Source organism: Lampetra fluviatilis, chromosome 27 (assembly GCF_964198595.1).
Source record: "Lampetra fluviatilis chromosome 27, kcLamFluv1.1, whole genome shotgun sequence".
NCBI lineage: Eukaryota > Metazoa > Chordata > Hyperoartia > Petromyzontiformes > Petromyzontidae > Lampetra > Lampetra fluviatilis.
Window position 1 is genome coordinate 5,770,295 of NC_136301.1, and position 17,887 is coordinate 5,788,181.

General features: G+C 42.7%; 1 protein-coding gene across 5 annotated transcripts in view; it reads left to right on the top strand.

The window, feature by feature from the left end:
* LOC144942337 (CUGBP Elav-like family member 1) overlaps nucleotides 1–17,887 on the top strand; it is a 55,281-nt gene that overhangs the window by 24,024 nt on the left and 13,370 nt on the right. For 2 of the 5 annotated variants that reach the window (XM_078869144.1, XM_078869145.1), the window contains exons 2-12: nucleotides 3,577–3,789; nucleotides 5,067–5,149; nucleotides 5,737–5,785; nucleotides 7,443–7,574; nucleotides 8,086–8,165; nucleotides 8,728–8,892; nucleotides 10,042–10,108; nucleotides 11,282–11,386; nucleotides 14,374–14,481; nucleotides 14,816–14,992; nucleotides 17,571–17,714. In XM_078869144.1, the coding sequence (XP_078725270.1) occupies nucleotides 3,606–3,789; nucleotides 5,067–5,149; nucleotides 5,737–5,785; nucleotides 7,443–7,574; nucleotides 8,086–8,165; nucleotides 8,728–8,892; nucleotides 10,042–10,108; nucleotides 11,282–11,386; nucleotides 14,374–14,481; nucleotides 14,816–14,992; nucleotides 17,571–17,714 (1,294 nt within the window). In that variant the 5' untranslated portion in view covers nucleotides 3,577–3,605. The remainder of the gene's footprint in view (nucleotides 1–3,576; nucleotides 3,790–5,066; nucleotides 5,150–5,736; nucleotides 5,786–7,442; nucleotides 7,575–8,085; nucleotides 8,166–8,727; nucleotides 8,893–10,041; nucleotides 10,109–11,281; nucleotides 11,387–14,373; nucleotides 14,482–14,815; nucleotides 14,993–17,570; nucleotides 17,715–17,887) is intronic. The other 3 variants (XM_078869147.1, XM_078869146.1, XM_078869148.1) reach the window with 3 other exon arrangements.

Here is a 17,887-nt window from a genome sequence, read left to right on the forward strand (position 1 = left end):
TACCAATTGCTTAATACTGGCAGACAATCATCTGACCCATAGGTGGCAGCCATCTCAAGCCAGAGGACGAGAGGACTCTAGCCGCCACGCATATAAAGGATTTAGAGTGAAAAACTTTGTTTTTACGGGTTAATTTTTTCCCTTCTCTCAGTCGTCGCATGGCGGCTGACGGTTAGAACTGGACAAGCTTCCCCTGTCTCTGGTTAAGGCAATCACTTCCTTCTAGACCTATGTCTATTTTCATTAAGTGCCACCCCCCCCTTTCTGTATATGACGTTAGTCCATCTCTTTTGGTCCCACATGTGTGTGCAAGGCCATGAATAGGAATTGGATGTCTTCCTAATCGAATGGGTTTTATTTAACGTCCTAGATAGTTACATTTCAGCTCGTTCCCCATGTCTTATTATTTTCATAATGAAATGATAGATGTGTAAGAAGTGTTATTTCTTGAGTACACTTTTTACAATTACTGTTTTCACTTTTTCAAAGTTATATTTAACCTGATATATCTGGATATGGTGGTTTTTCCCATCAAGGATAATGTATTTGGTGATCAATTATGGCTATATGATCATCGTTACCCATGTAAGTTATAGTTCATTGAAGGAAATTTGCCCCAAAATGACACTATGTTGTTAACTTTTGGTTATCACTTTCATTTGTAGCAATGTTGAGAGAGCAGCCTTATTTAATGTAAATTTGTATCCAAAATTTATGTAATTTTTGTAATTTTTCAGTTTTCCGTTTTACTTGGGCTTAAAAAAAATCACACGTTAATCCACTGAAACAAACATCTATATGCTGTAAATTTTAGGCACATAATTGTATTGGTTAATGTGCAAAATTGGCCGTTTGATCCTGCTTTATTTTGGATTATTAGAATCGTACAATTGTCCCTACATTGTTATTGTTTAATTGTAGCTTGAGTACCACAAAGGAAATGTAAAAAAGGTTAATGGACCTTATTAAGGATTTTCGGACATGCGAGTGTTAATGGTGGGGTAGGAGCCGGTTTGGTAATGTGGTGGTTAAGCCCACATTCGTGGCAGGTGGTGGAAGTGTGCTCCAGGAAAATCTTCAGCAGGGTTGGCTGTCACAGTAAAACCTCTTGGGACTGGATGAATGTGTGCTTGGAAAGGCCAATTAATGTGATATATTCTATTGTACTCTCTTACAAAATAACCTCTACCGACTTATCCCCCATTATCTCAAATCAAGAAAATTTTAATGAAGCACAAGCAAAAATACATTACAAAAAAATGGAGGCCTTTGTACAATAAAGTTTGACTTATAGGGGATGCTTTGAATATTCCACACGGTAAGTTTTTTTCACATATATATTTGGGCAAACACTTGAGCACGTGACATAATGAATGCGTTACAGGGGGTTAGTGTCCAGCATTAGCCATGTGGGAGGTGCAAGGAAGCTGGTGTGTAGGGGTGCATGGCATGATTGCACGGTAGCAGCTTGGGCATTTAAGGGATGATGTTGTGCATTAGTTGCATGGCGGGGGGACTGGAAGGATGGTTAGGATTTGGAGGAGCGGTGACTCATGCTGGCTAGTGTGTGTCCTTGTTTTTATGTTTGTGTGGCTATTGTGTGTGTGTGAGCCTGTGCAAATTATCGCTCTGGATTGGTTTGGATCACACTTGTCAGGAGCCGATAAAATATTCGGTTTGGGGAGAGAATAACAATTCTGCTCTAGTGCAGGACTGATTTATGACCAATAAAAAGTTTTAAAATGTCTATCGATTGTAGTACTATTCAATGTAAGACGTGATTACAATATACGGTGTATAATGTATTAAAACTGTAGTTTGGCGATTGTGTTGCCATATATGTTAATGCTGTAAAAATGTGCTTAAAGAAACCAAGCGTAGATTATAAAGTAATAGAATGTGTACTTTTGAATGGAAATGTATGTGCATTTCGACTTTTTTTTATTCTTTAAATATTTTTCTAAGCCTTGTTTCTCTCTTGTGTCGAACGGAAGTCCATAAATTGAGCAAGTCCTTGTCGCCCTGGTGAGGTTAATGAACTCACTGCCCCTGGAGTGATGAGATGCGGTTTATGCTGGCTTGATACTTCCCACAAATGTGCAATGAGCAAATGCCAAGGGGGGGTGACCTTTTCTTCCTGACCTTTCCCTGCCTCTGTAACTGCTGCCTTATCACGCCTTTGAGTTATATAGCAGTCGTCCATTTTTTTCTGCAACAGGTGTTGTAGTAACCATAGTTATCCAAAGTATGAACGTTGCTTTCCTTTGGGGTGTATTAAATACACTCGACAATGCATGCGTGCAAAATTTTTAGCTCCCCCCCCCCCCACCCCTAAATCGGCCACAATTCCAGAATATAATTACGAAATTGGTCATCTCCACAAACTGTAGGCTCTCGAAGACAATTTAACACGTAGGCTTTCGCGACCAATATTATATCCATTAGAGGTTTTTTTTGGGTTCGATCACATAAATATTAATGTGTCGTTAAAACTGCCACCGCCCGACAGCCAATTAGTGAGGTTTGTCACGTAAACAAAACATGCCAATTAGTTACTAGTTCAGCATACTGGTGTGCTGGAGAGTAAACCCACATTTTCAATTCTAGTATGACGTTTAGCCGGTAATGACAACTCACCTCATCAGGCGAACATAAACCGAGAGCGCTAAGATGTTTTGTTACCATGGTGCCCGCTTGTCCTTAGTAGTAAAGGCCTTTTACCGCCAACCGTTTAATCACAATGCTTTTATTGATGAGTGTGGCTTGCCCACACGAGCATTAAGACCTTTAGCTCTACAAAGTGTTGCATTTGAAGCACTTTAATTTAATGAACTGATAATAGGTCACGTGTAAATAATTGATCAATACTTCTCAACCCCATTTAGCTTGGCAATAACTGTATCCCATCTCTGGTATACTGCTGTGAAGGATTAGCACTGAGGAAAGGTAAAAATGTAGTTTTATGCATTGGTTGTCCTTGTGTATTGTAAATTTGCTCACAGCTATGCAGAGAGCATGATGGAGGGACAATTACATTTGTGGTTTATTTTAGTTATTAATTTCCGAGATGTATTGCCTTTGTATCTTCATAGAGCGTCGCAGTAATCATGTTTTCTCCACTGCTGAATGAAAGTCTTCCCATGTCCTTTTGCGAATATTAATTAATTTTAATTGCATTTTCCGAGGCAATTTGTGCCGATTTCTTTAACATTTTTGGAGACTTATGTTATTCCAACTATTGTGTGCACGTGTGTGTGCCCGCAGCATAATCACTAGTGTAGCGCGCTGCTCTACTAACCCACCGGGCGACCTGAGTTCGATTCCTGCTCACGGTCAACACCAGTGACGATTATCTAAACCGGTCATGGGCCTCCCCTAGGTCGACTCAGCCTCAATTAGTACCTGGTATGGTGTGTAAACATTACCACTGGGGAGAAAAAGGTGGCTGGGCGTGGTGCTGGCCATCCCCCACCCCCTCGTGTTCCATGCCGGCCTTCATAGGTGCTTACTAACAGCACTTGCCCCAACGGTCTGTTAAAGCTATACGGCGGATCTTTGTCTTTGTTTTGCCCGCAGCATAATCAAGGTTTTTGAGGAAGAGCGTTATGATGAATGGGGGATCCTTGGAAACACGGGGCCATCTGGACCCAGACGCCATCAAGATGTTCGTCGGGCAGATCCCTCGCTCGTGGGGCGAATCTGAGCTCCGTGAACTGTTCGAGCAGTTTGGAGCCGTGCACGAGGTGAACGTGCTACGCGACCGGACACAGACTCCGGCTGTCAGCAGAGGTTCGTTTTGTTGCTGCTGTTGTGCGCCTGTGAGCTCTTCGTGGAAATGCTTCGTATGATTATGATAATAACAACGCGGTGGACACTTCCTGAAAAGTGACGTGTTCAGCGAAAAATGCATTGAGCGCAAAAAAAAATTCCCCCCACGTATATAATGAACGCGCGGTAAGGTGGAACGAAAAATAACTGAGGGTACGCTGCCGCCGCATTTCCGTATCATTCCGCTCAACCGCGCAGTTCGAAAAAGTAGTTTCGTTGTCGACCACATGGAAAACCGCCCTATAACGAGGTGCGTGTTCCTCGTTTTAACTGGCGCGTTGTCCAAACAGTGTTGCCGAATGGAAGAACACTCTGCATATTATTTTAGTCTGGGGGGGGGGGGGGTGGACATGGCGGGGGGACCCCCTATTGACAGCCCCATTGGTACCTGGTGGACACAGCATTGGTCTGCCAGTAGGGGGTCGATGTTGCTTTCTTGGTTTTCCATTTCAGCAATTTGTATTTAGTTTTTCCAAATTTGACTAATTTTGACCGTCACTGGCTATTTGGTGTCTGCTGTGAAGCAAGCGGAACGTCGTTTTACATTTAATACACCCACAATATTAACCGGGTCGGCTTGAAATGTGGACATGAATTCTTCTGTAGAATTGATCAATTTAGGTGATTGGTGCCCATCCTATAATTGGTCTCTAATTTTAGAGAAATAAAAACAATATCTTACTTATCTGCTCTCCATAAGTTTCCCCAGTTGCCTTACCAATTCAGTGCTATTAATCTATTGACCCAAATGCATTATCAACTGTTGGTAAAATTGTGGCTTTGCTCTCCAGCACACCGGTGTGCTGTACTGGTAAAGAATTGGCATGTTCTGTTTACGTGACAAACCTTACTAATTGACTGTTGGGTGGTGGTGGGTTTAACGACACATTTATATATTTACGCGATATAACCCAAAAAAGCCTGTTAAGGATATAAACTGTTTCACCAGATATAAGTCTAAATTTGTGCACACACTTTACTTGGCCTATGTTTTCAGTACTCTGTAGAAAGAGGATAGTGTGTAAATATTTTTTACTTGGTTCATGCAAGTGATAGAAAACACATGTTTAAAATAATTCCTGAAAAATATCTGGACAAAAAACACGTGGAAGAGAATATAAATATTTAAATATTACATCTATTAGAAACACACTTTTCATGTCTACATGAGCGAGCTAGTTGTATGCTCTTCATGTCCGCTGTTGGTATAAGGCGTTATGCATGTTACCAATGCACAGGTTGCTGCTTCGTCACGTATTGCACCCGCAAAGCTGCACTTGAAGCCCAGAGCTCCCTGCACAACATCAAGACTCTGCCTGGGGTCAGTAATCCTGGTCCTCAACCTTGGTCATGACCTTTTATTTTGCCCTGCCTTGCCATGTTTTTTTTCTGATTCATAAACCAAGTGATCATTTTAAAGGGAAATTATGTTACAGATTTCCAATCTCAAACATTGCTTTATACGTTACACTTCGATTTTTCGTTTAACACTTTCCAATTAAGGTTGAAAGTGTTAATCCATCAGCTCTTCTTGCCTGATGTGGCTGGTCACAGTAACTCTTGTAAGTTCCCATGTAAATATGTGGTTAGTATAAACTATTAAGGACTTGTCCTTTATAAAAGGGTTGGCGTAGACATGGATTGAAAAAAAGTAATCTTTAATTACACGGACCTCTTCGACCATGAGTGACATCATACTCCGTGATTGATGAAGTCGCATGCTGATGATGATGAGTTTCTTGGGCCTTCCCTGGTCCTGTCTCAGTCCTCTTACCCGGGGGAGGCTTGGTAACTTGGTCACGGAAACAATGTAAGGGAGGCACTAGACCTGGATTGCATTTGATTAAAATTAACCAGTTATTTATTTGCATGTGTGATGCCATCTAATTTTAAAATTGTGTTTTTCAGATGTATCATCCTATACAGATGAAGCCAGCCGACAGCGAAAAATCCAGTGGTAAGACCCTACGGAGAAGACAATTTTTTATATAGTCAGTTTAAACAATAATGCTTTTGATAAGCGTATATATTTTACCTGAAAAGGTGTGAGCAATTTTTTTAATTAGTTGGAAATCGTTTGAACGCAAACACATGTTTACCTCCTGCTTGGGCCATTGCAGTGATCGTTGTAATGATTCTGAGTACAGCATTGGCCTACAGCTGCTCATTGTGGAAAACATTTCATGCTATTATCATCAAGTATGTTTTAAATTGCGTATAGAAGCACAATTGCGTGATGTCGGTTATGAGAACTGCAGTAAATTTACTTGAATGTATCTATAAGTGATGACGCCAACCCATTTGGGCACCATACTAGCTGAAATTGAGCACATTACATGATTTTCCTCAAATAATGCTGAGAACATGGGTGAATCAGAATCTTTATTTCTTTTTTTTAGAACAGTTTTTTTGTGTTTAGTTTGTCCATCCCCTGCACCTCGAATAAGCGCGGTTAGCGACGTATGGTTTGAAAGAAGGTCTACATATGTAGTGATCCAATCACAAACGAAAATGCTCACCCAACGTTATGGACACAGCGTGCATGACACGGACAGTCAGGAAGTAAAACAAGTCCTCTGATGTTTACACCATTGGAACTTCCTTTGCCAGTAGCAAAATATGATAATTATTTTTTTACCGTTTTATCTGGCAACAAAACTGGCACCAAAAAAAAGTGTCAGTTTTGTTGCCAAATAAAAGGGTAAAAAACCAATTATCAAGGCCTCTGGTGTTTAACGGGCCTGAAAGGGGATTGGTAAGAGGCAGGGAATTGAAGGGATTGGAGGAGAAATACGAATGGAAAGAGTGAAAAACTGAGTGATTAACAGGTTGAACGGTTGTAATCCGTTAGAAGAAATGGTAGGTTGAAGGGAATGCAGGTCAAGAAACCTTTGGGAATGGGGCATGACGAGTATATAAAGGGGAAGCGAGAGAGTTCGGGACGCTTGGAGTGAACGGAATCCTTGAACACTGGCTCGTGCTGGAAGTAATAAAGACTCCTATTGTAGTGACATTGAAGGGCTCGCTTCGGTGAGTAGCACCGGTTGCTGGCAGTGAAGGGCATCTGAGGATACAGCGGCCGGTCTGCCAGTAGGGCACGTGATGGGCACGGATGAAGGGTAAAGGTGACAGAGGGGACACGTGGGGCAGAGCCCAGAACCTTCTAGTCGGTTCCAGAAGGGGGCCTTTCCGAGGGCGGAGCCAGACCACACTGGGGAGGATAAAAGGGAGGCCCTGACGCTGGGTCGGGGCTGCTGCGGTTTGGGAATGGAGCCCGTCGTCCACGAAGTCTTCGTCCTCCTCGTCGGTGTTGGGTCGGGCAGCGTGTCGGCTGTCTTGACCCGGATATAGTTATCCCCTATACTGTGGAAAGTGTAGAATAAATGTGTATGCCTCCTATTAGTGTCTCCGAAGTGACTCGCTACAATGACTCGCTACACTAATTAATCACTACTGTGTCGGATGTCACTACACATATATACATTAATATTGGAGTAATCCGATGAGCTATAACGCTCTTTTTCACAGATGGTTCAGGAGGGGTGGGGGTAAGAAGGTTATCGAGTTGTGTGGGTAGAAGCCCGTCTCATGCTTATTTTTTGGTCTGTACGCAGTGGAGGAAAGAAAGCTGTTCATCGGAATGCTGTCCAAGCAGCTGAGTGAAGCCGATGTGCGTGTGATATTTTCCCCTTTTGGACAAATCGAGGAGTGCCGTGTTCTGCGGGGAACAGATGGACAGAGCAAGGGTAACCTCTACAGTTTTACACGGACACAAAAGCACACGTAAAAAAAACTATCTTTTTAAGGCGCGTTTTGGAGAAGTTGCTGGATGACGTCCCTTCATGGGTCACTGTCCTTGTCAGTAATCCATTTAACATTGAGTTGAATTGATTGTCATAATTGCCCGTGTAATTGCTGCGCAAAATTAGGCATGTAACAATTGTCCTCCCTCGCCCCCCCCCCCCTCCCACGTCCCCCCAAACCAGATTTGATGAATTGTCAGTGTTAGGGATTGCAGTTGAATTTCAGAATTAATTATTATTTTTAAACCGTTTTTAAATGTCATTAACCTGCATGTGTTATCTAATACACGTTCCACTTTGTGCAAATGTCTAACCATTGGCGTTAAGTTGAATCATTGCATCCATAGGAAGACTAAAGTTGTCGCTATTGTCGACGATGTGATTGTTTTAAGATTTTTTTAATGACAACTTTTTCTAGTTTTTCAACAAAGAAATACTTGATTTGTCTTTTCAGGGTGTGGCTTCATTACATTTGCAACACGAATGATGGCTCAAAACGCAATCAAGAGCATGCATCATTCCCAAACTATGGAGGTAAAACAAGGGTGTTGTAACTTGATTTGAAGCTTTCGTGACTGCAGACACATGCTCTGTGTCTATGTTGTGTGTCTCTGTGTCTCTATCTGCTTGTGTGTCGGTCTGTCTCTGTGTCTGTTTTGTCTCTCTCTCAAATTTAGTTCTACCTAATGACGACTGCTTGTGTTGCAATCGAAATGCGTATTCTATTATTTAATTTATTTTCTTTCTACATGACTTTACCGAAAGAACCAAAGAGTAAGAGTGTTTTAATTATCGGAGTGGCAATGCAGTTTTATTGACGATGCGGTGACTGGAGTTTTAAAGGCTTTGTTTGCATCTAGGACTGAACATTTAAAATTTTTACTTTTTTCCCCAAAAATAAGTCAATTTCTTCACCACTGCAGCAATTAAATATTCAAATGTTTGCCAAAGTAATAAGGCTCGTAGAACTTTCATTCTCTTAGGCAGAGTTGAAAGTATTTCCACTATTGAAATGTGAGCAGTATTTACTTGGTTGTGTGTTATGTTCTTCACGCCTGGTGTAGGCCGCCGTAATTGATGCACGTAGCGTTCACAGGGTTGCTCGTCGGCCGTGGTGGTGAAGTTTGCCGACACTCAAAAGGACAAGGAGCAGCGCAAGCTTCAGACCCAGCTGCAGCAGCTGCAGCAGCTGAACGCTGCCGCCACCAGCTGGGGCAGTCTCGGAGGAGGACTTGCCACTTTGAACCCTCAGTACCTTGCTGTAAGATTCTTTCAGTTTCGTTCTTGTGATCAGAAAAATGCTATCCTTCGCCTGTATGAAAGATGCTCTTCGTCTAGGAAGGCCTCACTGAGTTATCAAGTTTGTGTTTTTTTTTCTCAAGAATCCTGCATTGGGATTTTTGGTCAATTCCATAAATGCACCATGGTGGCTGTTTAACTACCTCGCCTGGTACACAGGAGGTCGTGGGTTCTATCCCAACTCTGACGCTTGTATATTTGGAGTTTGCGTGTGTCTCCCCGTGGTTCTGTGCGTTTTTTCTGGGTCCACCGGTTTTTCCCTCCACATTTAAAAGCGATATATGTTTAGAGTACTTGGCTGCTATACTTTTTCACGTGATAAATAACTTTGTTCGTCTATCATTTGTGGTATATAGCTCAGTGCTGAAATAATTTTATATATTTTCATCGTTTTTAAGAGCGTTTTGCATATGGGAGGAAATTAAACGATGGGTGAACGACATCACAGACACAACAAACGACAACTCGTGCATGCACACCGGGGCATGGCGGCCACCAAAACCTGGGCATTGGCAGCGTCCCAGGAAAAGTCTGGCAACAGAATAGAAATGCCAACCCAGTCCTCAATCCCGACAGCTGACCTAATCACGACCACCCACCCTCACCAAGTTCTTCATCAACCCCGTTTCACCACCAACATCATTAGCAGCTGCTCATCATAAACGGAGAGAGTTAACGAACCCTTTCGGTTGTCGAGAATCGTTGCCACAGTTCCATTGGGTCATTCATTGTAGCACAAGAGCCACATTTTTTTAGTTGTAAAAAAGTACCGCTTTTATTCATTTAAAAAAACCATTTAGCTTTCCATAAATAAGCATTTGTCACTACAGAGTAATTACATTTTCACGCAAAATCTCGTTGGTGGTCGTCATCACGGTCCATCTCATCGGATGATGACTGCTCCATTTTTGTCGGCCCAGTGTGTTCTGGGTCCTTCTTTTGATGGCTGAGTCAACCCCACTTTGGCGCCAAAGGCGCAGTGTCTAACTTTACATTGTGGATCCACCCCGAGGACACTGGTTTGGGAGTGGCGGTGTGCTATTAACACTGCTGCTCATGGGGCCCACCGTAATTTTACCAACCGACCCCCCCCCCCCCTTGTCGTCCACAGCTACTGCAGCAGGCTTCCTCTGCGGGTGGAATGAGCAGTGCCTACGGCGGCATGCCTCAGGTCTCAGGTCAGCCTCGGTGCAAAAATACACGTGTGCTGAGTGTTGGATGGCTTGCGCGTGTGCAGTCTGTTGTTTATAATCATTGGTGAGCTTTCTGAAACGTTCTCATGACAGCAGATTTGGGGCCCCACCAACCCCCTTTTTTCCCACAAGTCAAGTATTTTGACTGCAGCAAGGAGATTATATCCATCATTAGTTTATAATTATGTGCTTCCTACCAGCACCGTGGGCCTAAATAAACACGTTATAAAGAGGTGAGGTCGGGAGGCAATCTGGTGGACAGTCGCATATCCAGGTAAATTTTAAGTCCAACACTTCGCATTCAATACTTGTGTCTGCAAATAAACATTCGCTTTGGCATTCTTACAAAACTTGGAAGGTAGGAATGTACGTTCGTGCGCACATAGCCACGTTATTGTGTTCATCTCGGGGTTTGGAAGTGGCAAAGCTTGCTCTTCCTACCAAAGGGGTGGATCTTCTGTCATCCATGCCTTTGCTTTCGATCCACATTCCAATCTCCCCCCCCCCCTTGCCTCAGTAATTGTCCCATCCCCATCCTTCCCCAGCCCTAATTGTTCATAACGCTAATCTGCATTCATATAAATGTACAGATGTATATAATGCGCTGTCAACTGTACGTTGAGCTCTACATGTTGGTGGGGAATTTCTCTTGTGGTTATGATCTTCATGTTGTGGTAAAAATGTTTAAGGTGATGGAACCTCAGTTATTAAGAGTAATAATTTTCTCAGTGTTGGATACATTTGTCGTTTTGTTAGTGTGCATATTGTGTGGTTTCTTGAGCAGGTGACCGTACACATGTATGCCATGACTTCGTTAAAATTGGTGTTGTGGATTTTGTAACTTCTGCTCTTAATCTTTATTTGTATTTATTATTTTATTTACAAATCGATTAATTTATCCCATGATTTTCTTTTATTTGGGCCACTGGAGTAAACCTTTACATTTGTTTTTTGCATCTCTTACACTGGGCTTTTAATGGCTTTTATTTTATTTAACTCCCAACTGAGCGAATGTTGGAAGTATAAATTACATTTTCTTTTGTTTACATTTTCCTGCACTCATGCTCCACATTGCTTTAGTGGGGGGGGTGGGTGGGGGTGCATGATTTGGCTGTGTAGGTTTCGCTGCATGTGGTTACGTTGCATATGCATTTGCAGGCCTGAACTCTGTGCAATTAGCCACGTTGGCGGCCATGGTAGGCATGGGCCACTCATCGCAAAGCACCCTCGGGTCACAAAGCAGCTTGTCAGCCTACAGCCCAAGTGAGAGACTTTGCTCATGAATACACCATTATCTTGGATCCAGTTTTGACACCATTAACAAAAATAATTGCTGTTAAAACCACTCCCACTTTGATGTAAAAGTGGGAACACTTCTGCTTGGTCACAATGCTAGCCACTGGGAAATGTTACATGTAACCAATGTTTATTTTTACCGCAGCGGTTTTGTAATTTTTGCGGGGAGTTACTAAAAGCACTCGTTCTGATGTATAGTGCACAATTAATGACACTGACATAATAATTCATAAAAGTAAACCACTGTGGGCCTATGTTCCAAGGTTGAATAAAACATTGATCTCTCACCAAATTTGAGCTTAGCTTCTGCTTGCTGCCTCTGTTTACATACAGCCTGTGAACTTGGTAAGGGGGGAACACTTTGGCCTGCATACTGACCGAAACGACTTTTGAGCCTATTGCAAAATGCAAACGCCTGTCGAAATTGCGGCACCTAAAACTCTGGAACTCGTTGCCCTTCGAGGTCAGGACTTCTGAGACAAATCTTCAAATCCAGACTAAAAATGTATCTGTTTAAAATGGTATGCTCTAGTTACTTACAACATCTTTATCACTTTTTCACTTGGTTGTTAACTATTTTCCGCCTTCCCATGCATAGCGTCCTGAGAACGATTGTTTTAATGCGAAATGTATACTTGCAGGCACTGCCTTGTGATTTTACGATACATTGTAAGCCACTAACGTTGAAATTGGTTTTACAAATAGTCCACGTGTTTTTAAGACTTGCTTTGAACTCGGTGATAAACTATGCTTAACCCCCTTTAATCTCTGTTCTTGGTATATAATCAAACCAACCCATGATTCATACTTCAATATGAATGCTCAGACTACATTTTCAAGCCGTTCCTTTTATGTTTTTGTGCAGTTTTATTTAACAATTATTCTGCTGCCAGAGTCTATCGTGCAGAGAAGCTCTACTGTCACATGAATCCTCGTAATTGTAGTACTGACACCGTTTGATTGGTAACAGTTCCACATTCAGATTCTGATGGGTTTCCTTTTCTCAATCAATCTTGTGCCTGCCCCTAGTTACGTAAGTTTTAACCGAGAGATGTTTTTCTAACGGTGGTCATTGGTACAATCCTCAAGAAGACTTGAATGCCCATCTGATAGCCCACCACCCAGAAATCTTAAGTTTAAAACAGGCTCCCCCCACCAGTGCATCATCACAATACTGTATTTTTGTCACGTGACCCTGGTGCCACCATCTTGGGTTTTCAGATTTTGGGCCATGTGCCCAGAAGCCTTTTGTTGTAAGCTTTTGTGGGGTCTGCGGGACCCTGTGAGCAGTGCATGGTATGGGGTCTTCCTACTCGAAGAGAGTCTTTTGCTGGTTGCCGCAGCAGGGGCTGTATATTATGCTGGCTGAAGAAATATTGCCGCCCCCCCCCCCCCCGTATTACTCATGGCCTTAGCTGACAAGCTAAACATGCCTGCACGTATGTGGACGTGCAAGGGTCACTCTCAAAATAAGTGACCGCCCCCCCCAACTGCACTCCCTGTGCTTTCTCTGTTGCGGTATTGAGCACGCTTGAGAGGTGTGTGTACCTCATGGTGCACTTACCAGCACTGCAGATCGGGACAAGCGGTGGCGAGACGCCTCAAATTTCGGCACAAAAAGCGGCAGTCCACTTTGGAGATGGCAACAACTCAACGGCGGCTAGCGGCAAGAAAGGAAACGAGTAGACGCCATCAGGAGGAAGCGAATGCTACCAAGAGGCGGGGGGCGGGGGGGGGGGGTCAGGTTCAACCCATCAGAATGAACCGGCACGTCCAGGATGTATAAGCAGCCCGAGATCTGGCAATTTAATTGTTTCTCATTTTCCCATCGTTATATTTGAAGCCGTTCTTGCGACTCTACATTCTGAACCTTGTTAGAGCCCTGTTTTTTATTTTAAATGAGGGAGCATTCTGAACTGTCTGGGCAAATCTTTGTGCTGTGTATGGTGAGAGAAAATGGGGCATCATCCAGCTTTGAAGCAGCTTTTTTACTCCAGGTTAAGGAATTAATGCGTGAGATGTAAAAACCAAAGTTTTTGCTGGGATGGCTACTTGTAATCCTCATTTGATCAGAGCTATTCCCTGTGTATCCTGGGCAAGTACAGCTGCTTTTGTCCCTTTTGTAAAGGTATGGAATGGCAAAGTGAGTACTCCACACACATGTGCAAAGTGGTCCTGCACTTTTAATTAAATTACTAAGTTTAGAATGAGTTTCAATTTGCCATTTATCTAGCTCTCTTGTGGGCTTGTTCACAGTTTATAGTTTTTTCGAGGATTCTGACTGGCTGGTTGTTATAAAAATGCAGCCTTACGATTTAAGTTAAACCCTCAAGTCTCGTGTACAGCTGTCAACCTGCTAATTCCAACCTACCCTGAAAAACTGGCTTCTGGATTTAGTTGACTCAGGATGGTTTGGAGGGTCTTTTGATTATCTATTTGTTGGTTTCACGAGTTGTTTTTTTTGCAAAATTTAATTTTTTCAGGGATTTAGATAATACTGAGTTCAGGTTACCTTGGATATGGTGTTACTGAAGATGGTGGCTCCATTATAATGTGACAGTGCCATTGTGTATTGTGACGATTCCCCGGGGGAGCCTACACTTCTTGTTCTTGGGCACCAGATGTATTCAACTATTCTTGAGGAGTGGGTCAAATGGCATCTTAAGAATACTCGGCTTCACACGATCCTAAAGCTGTGGTATGCCATTTTGTCTTATGGCCTAGTATTTAGTCTATCACCGGTGTTCTTAAAGTTCGAATTGTTTGTGCAATCGTAGGTGACTGACTGAAAGTGTACCATTTTTGTACTGCAGATTTTTAAGCGAGTTTTTTTTCTAAGTGTCGACTCAGTACTTTACATGGGTATCAGTTCCCTGAGTCATCCAGAAAGCCCCTTTTTAGCACTTTGATGTCACTCATCTAGCCCCTGTTGTTGCTCTTGACACTTTTCCCAGTGGGAAGTTCCTCAAGCCCCTCAGCAGCTGTGACCCCAATGTCATCACTGGGTGCCCTGCAGAGCCTCTCGGGTGTCTCCTCTGGCCTCGGCATGGGCTCACTTGCTGGTGAAATATTTTTCTTTGATAGATGCTCCCGTCATAAATCTTGTCAACACACGGGCGCTTGCCCTCGTCATTTTTCCCGACACACCGACTGATGTTTTTTTTTTATTATGACTTGTGTATGGTTATCTCCCTCAATGCATTGTTTAATTGTTCAACAGCCAATATATCCTGGTCCCAAGTATTAAATATCTATTTCCTTTGTGTGCATGCTTGCACATGCTTTAATTTGTACGTACTTCCACATTCTTGTGTGTGTGTGTCGGTAAACATTAGTGTTTGCGTGCATGGATACGTACGTGTGCAATGTTGTTCGTCTCCACATATGCAAACGCAGGTATGGGATCCCTGAACGGTGGCCTTGCCAATGGCTCGGGCAGCACGATGGATGCCCTGTCGCAGGCCTACTCTGGCATGCAGCACTACACGGCTGCCGCCCTGCCCAACCTCTATGGCCAGAGCTCATTAATGCAGCAACAGCAGCAGCATTCAGCCATGGGCAGCCAGAAAGAAGGTGAGTGGTTCCAGCATGAGTGGCCACGTGAACACACTTGCACACAAGCCTGATCAAAAACCAAGAGGCCCTTTCTTTTTTTTGCAAACATACAGAGGTGATTTAAAGCTTTCGTGACTGCGGGGATTCATATTCGTGGTTCTTTCGGTGAAGTCACGTAGAAGGGAAATAATAAAATAATATTGAGGTTTTTTTTATTGTTTCCCTTCTACGTGACTTTACCGACAGAACCAAGAATATACAGAGGTGATTCGTAATGCTTGGGAATTAAAGGCGCAACCTAGAAAATAATGTGTTTTATTTTGTAGGGGCATATCTGGTTTGCATACCTTGTGCTGTATATTACTAGGAAAAATATACTTTATTTCCTGATAGGCCGAGGCTGAAACATGCTGCAATCTGAACCTCATCTTAGTGAAACAAGACTAAAAACACGTGATAAAATGTACAGTTGACAACATTTTTCAAGTGAAAACCTGTGCCCTCTGGGATACGTTTGGCAAATGTAAGCTTTTTGCTGTTGTATTGCATCTTAAAACAATATTTGCCATGCTGCTCTGTTTAACATAGTCTTCAACACTGAATACATGTACGTGACTTTACCGAAAGACCCAAAGAATATAGCTTCATCAGGTGACAGGAGGGGCTTGCATAATGCACATGCATAATGGATGTTGACTACCATATAAATAACCCACATCGCTCAAGAAGTGATCCCAGGTGATGCCATAACATTTATCCCTCTATTTAAGGAACAAAACAGGAGGATTTATCCACAAATCAGGCTGTCGCCTGATGAAGATAGTTATAATTACTGGCGAAACGTCATACTGGGATTGTAAATGTTGTGGCTTTGCTCTCCAACACACCGGTGTGCTGTACTAGTAACGAATTGGCATGTTTTGTTTACGTGTCAAACCTTATTGATTGGCTGTCGGGTGGTGGCAGGTTTATCGGCACATTTAAATATTTACACCATCTAACCCAAAAAACCTCTATGTTGGATGATATTGGTCGTGAAAGCCTACGTGTTAAACTAATGTTTCGTTTGTTAATGTGGCATTGCTTCAATATTTGAAGAAAGTTGCGCACTGAACTCTATAGTAATGGAAACATGCAAGCCTGTAAATATATCCACTTCCATGGGGGGACATTTTTTAATAGACTTGCCAATGTTTATGCACCAACATTCATAAGGCCCTTGGAAACCCAGCTCTATCATGATGGTTAATGCATCATGGGAATGCGATATGTCCATTTTAAAACGAATTAGTTGCTTCTGGTTTACAACACAGTTGCGCATTAGAGCCATTAAACTCAATGAGGGTCCCTTGCTTTCATAATGAATCTAGTTTCTACCAGACTTGCCTGAGTAGCTCAGCCAGGGAGCCCAGCAAGGGATACAGGCAAGCCAACGCCCCTGCACAGCCAAAGAACAAAAACCAATAACTTCACGTTACCTATAAAGAGAGATTTAAAGTAAGCAACTGAGGATAGATTAATAACCAAGGTAACTAACGAGACTGATTGGTTTCTGGCGGCATCTGCGGCATTACAATATTCTGCCTGCTGCGCTTGATTCCTCACTTTCATTTCTTTAAATCGGTGTTAAAAGAAGCGACAGCGTGATTGAGCACAAGGAGTAGAAGGGACAGAGAGATAGCAAAGATTGAGAACGTCGAGTGCGAGAAGGCGACGTAGAAAGATACGGGAGAGGCAAAATGTGGTGGGGGCAAAACCATGTATGCCCTGCCCCTCTAGGCCCCACCGTTTGCTGCTTAGGGCCCTGCCTGTGGGCTGAACTTTCGAACTTCTTTCGCACCATACGTAGCCAACTTTGCTAATCAGAGGAGAAGTATCGACAGGGCCGTAGAGGCGGGTCTTGCTTAGTCGAGGTGAAAAGTGATATATAGATATTTACTGAGGGTCTTGGCATCTCATGGAACAAGGGTAATGATGGATATGGGAGATGTTGCACAGGTGGGAGTTCCTGCAGAGCTGAGATGTTGAAGCAGAACAAGAGCTTGGGGTTAATAATAATTCCAAGGCCTAGAGTACTAATTTCTAGTGCGATCCCAGTTTTATGATGGAAGTATTAAGATGGAAACTAATTACTATTCGAATTGCACGGTTTTACATTTGTAATTAAGGATAATTTTAAATAAAGTGCCCTTGCTTTGAAGAAATATGCCTTTTTAATGAAATAAAGTTGAATTGGTTGAGCTAAGTATTATCTGGCACTGAAGAAATGGAGGCATTCATGTAGCTGGTGATGTGAATTATTTTATAGTGCTGACAGTGATTAATGCGTTTGAACAGAACATCATGATGGCAAAGGACCAGGTTTGTGTAGTGAAGTGACAAAATCATGACTTAATGATCCTTTACCAGTTATGTATGATGTATATATCATTTTGTAAATAACTCTACATTGATAAAAAAAAATGTTTTGGAATGTCTCTCTTTCAGACTTACGTCCTATAAGTTTCTCAATCGTGTGCAAATCTTGCAGTTATCGCGATGACCGTCGGCTTATTGGTGGTGCATTGTTGTATCGGTTTTCATTTGTGTGTTTCAGGTCCTGAGGGAGCCAACCTGTTCATCTACCACTTACCCCAGGAGTTTGGGGATCAGGACCTCATGCAGACGTTCATGCCGTTTGGCTCTGTTGTCTCCTCCAAGGTGTTCGTGGACAAGCAGACAAACCTCAGCAAGTGCTTTGGTGGGTTTCCTCACATTTATTTGAATGTGCGTTACTCTATGCATTGGGGATCGGGAGTATATTGGTTAGCGGACTGTACTATGAGCCCCGTGACCCGAGTTCGATTCTAGCTTGCAGCCAATATAACTGAACCAGTTCTGGGCCTTCCTTCAGTCGACTTGGCCTTAAACGAG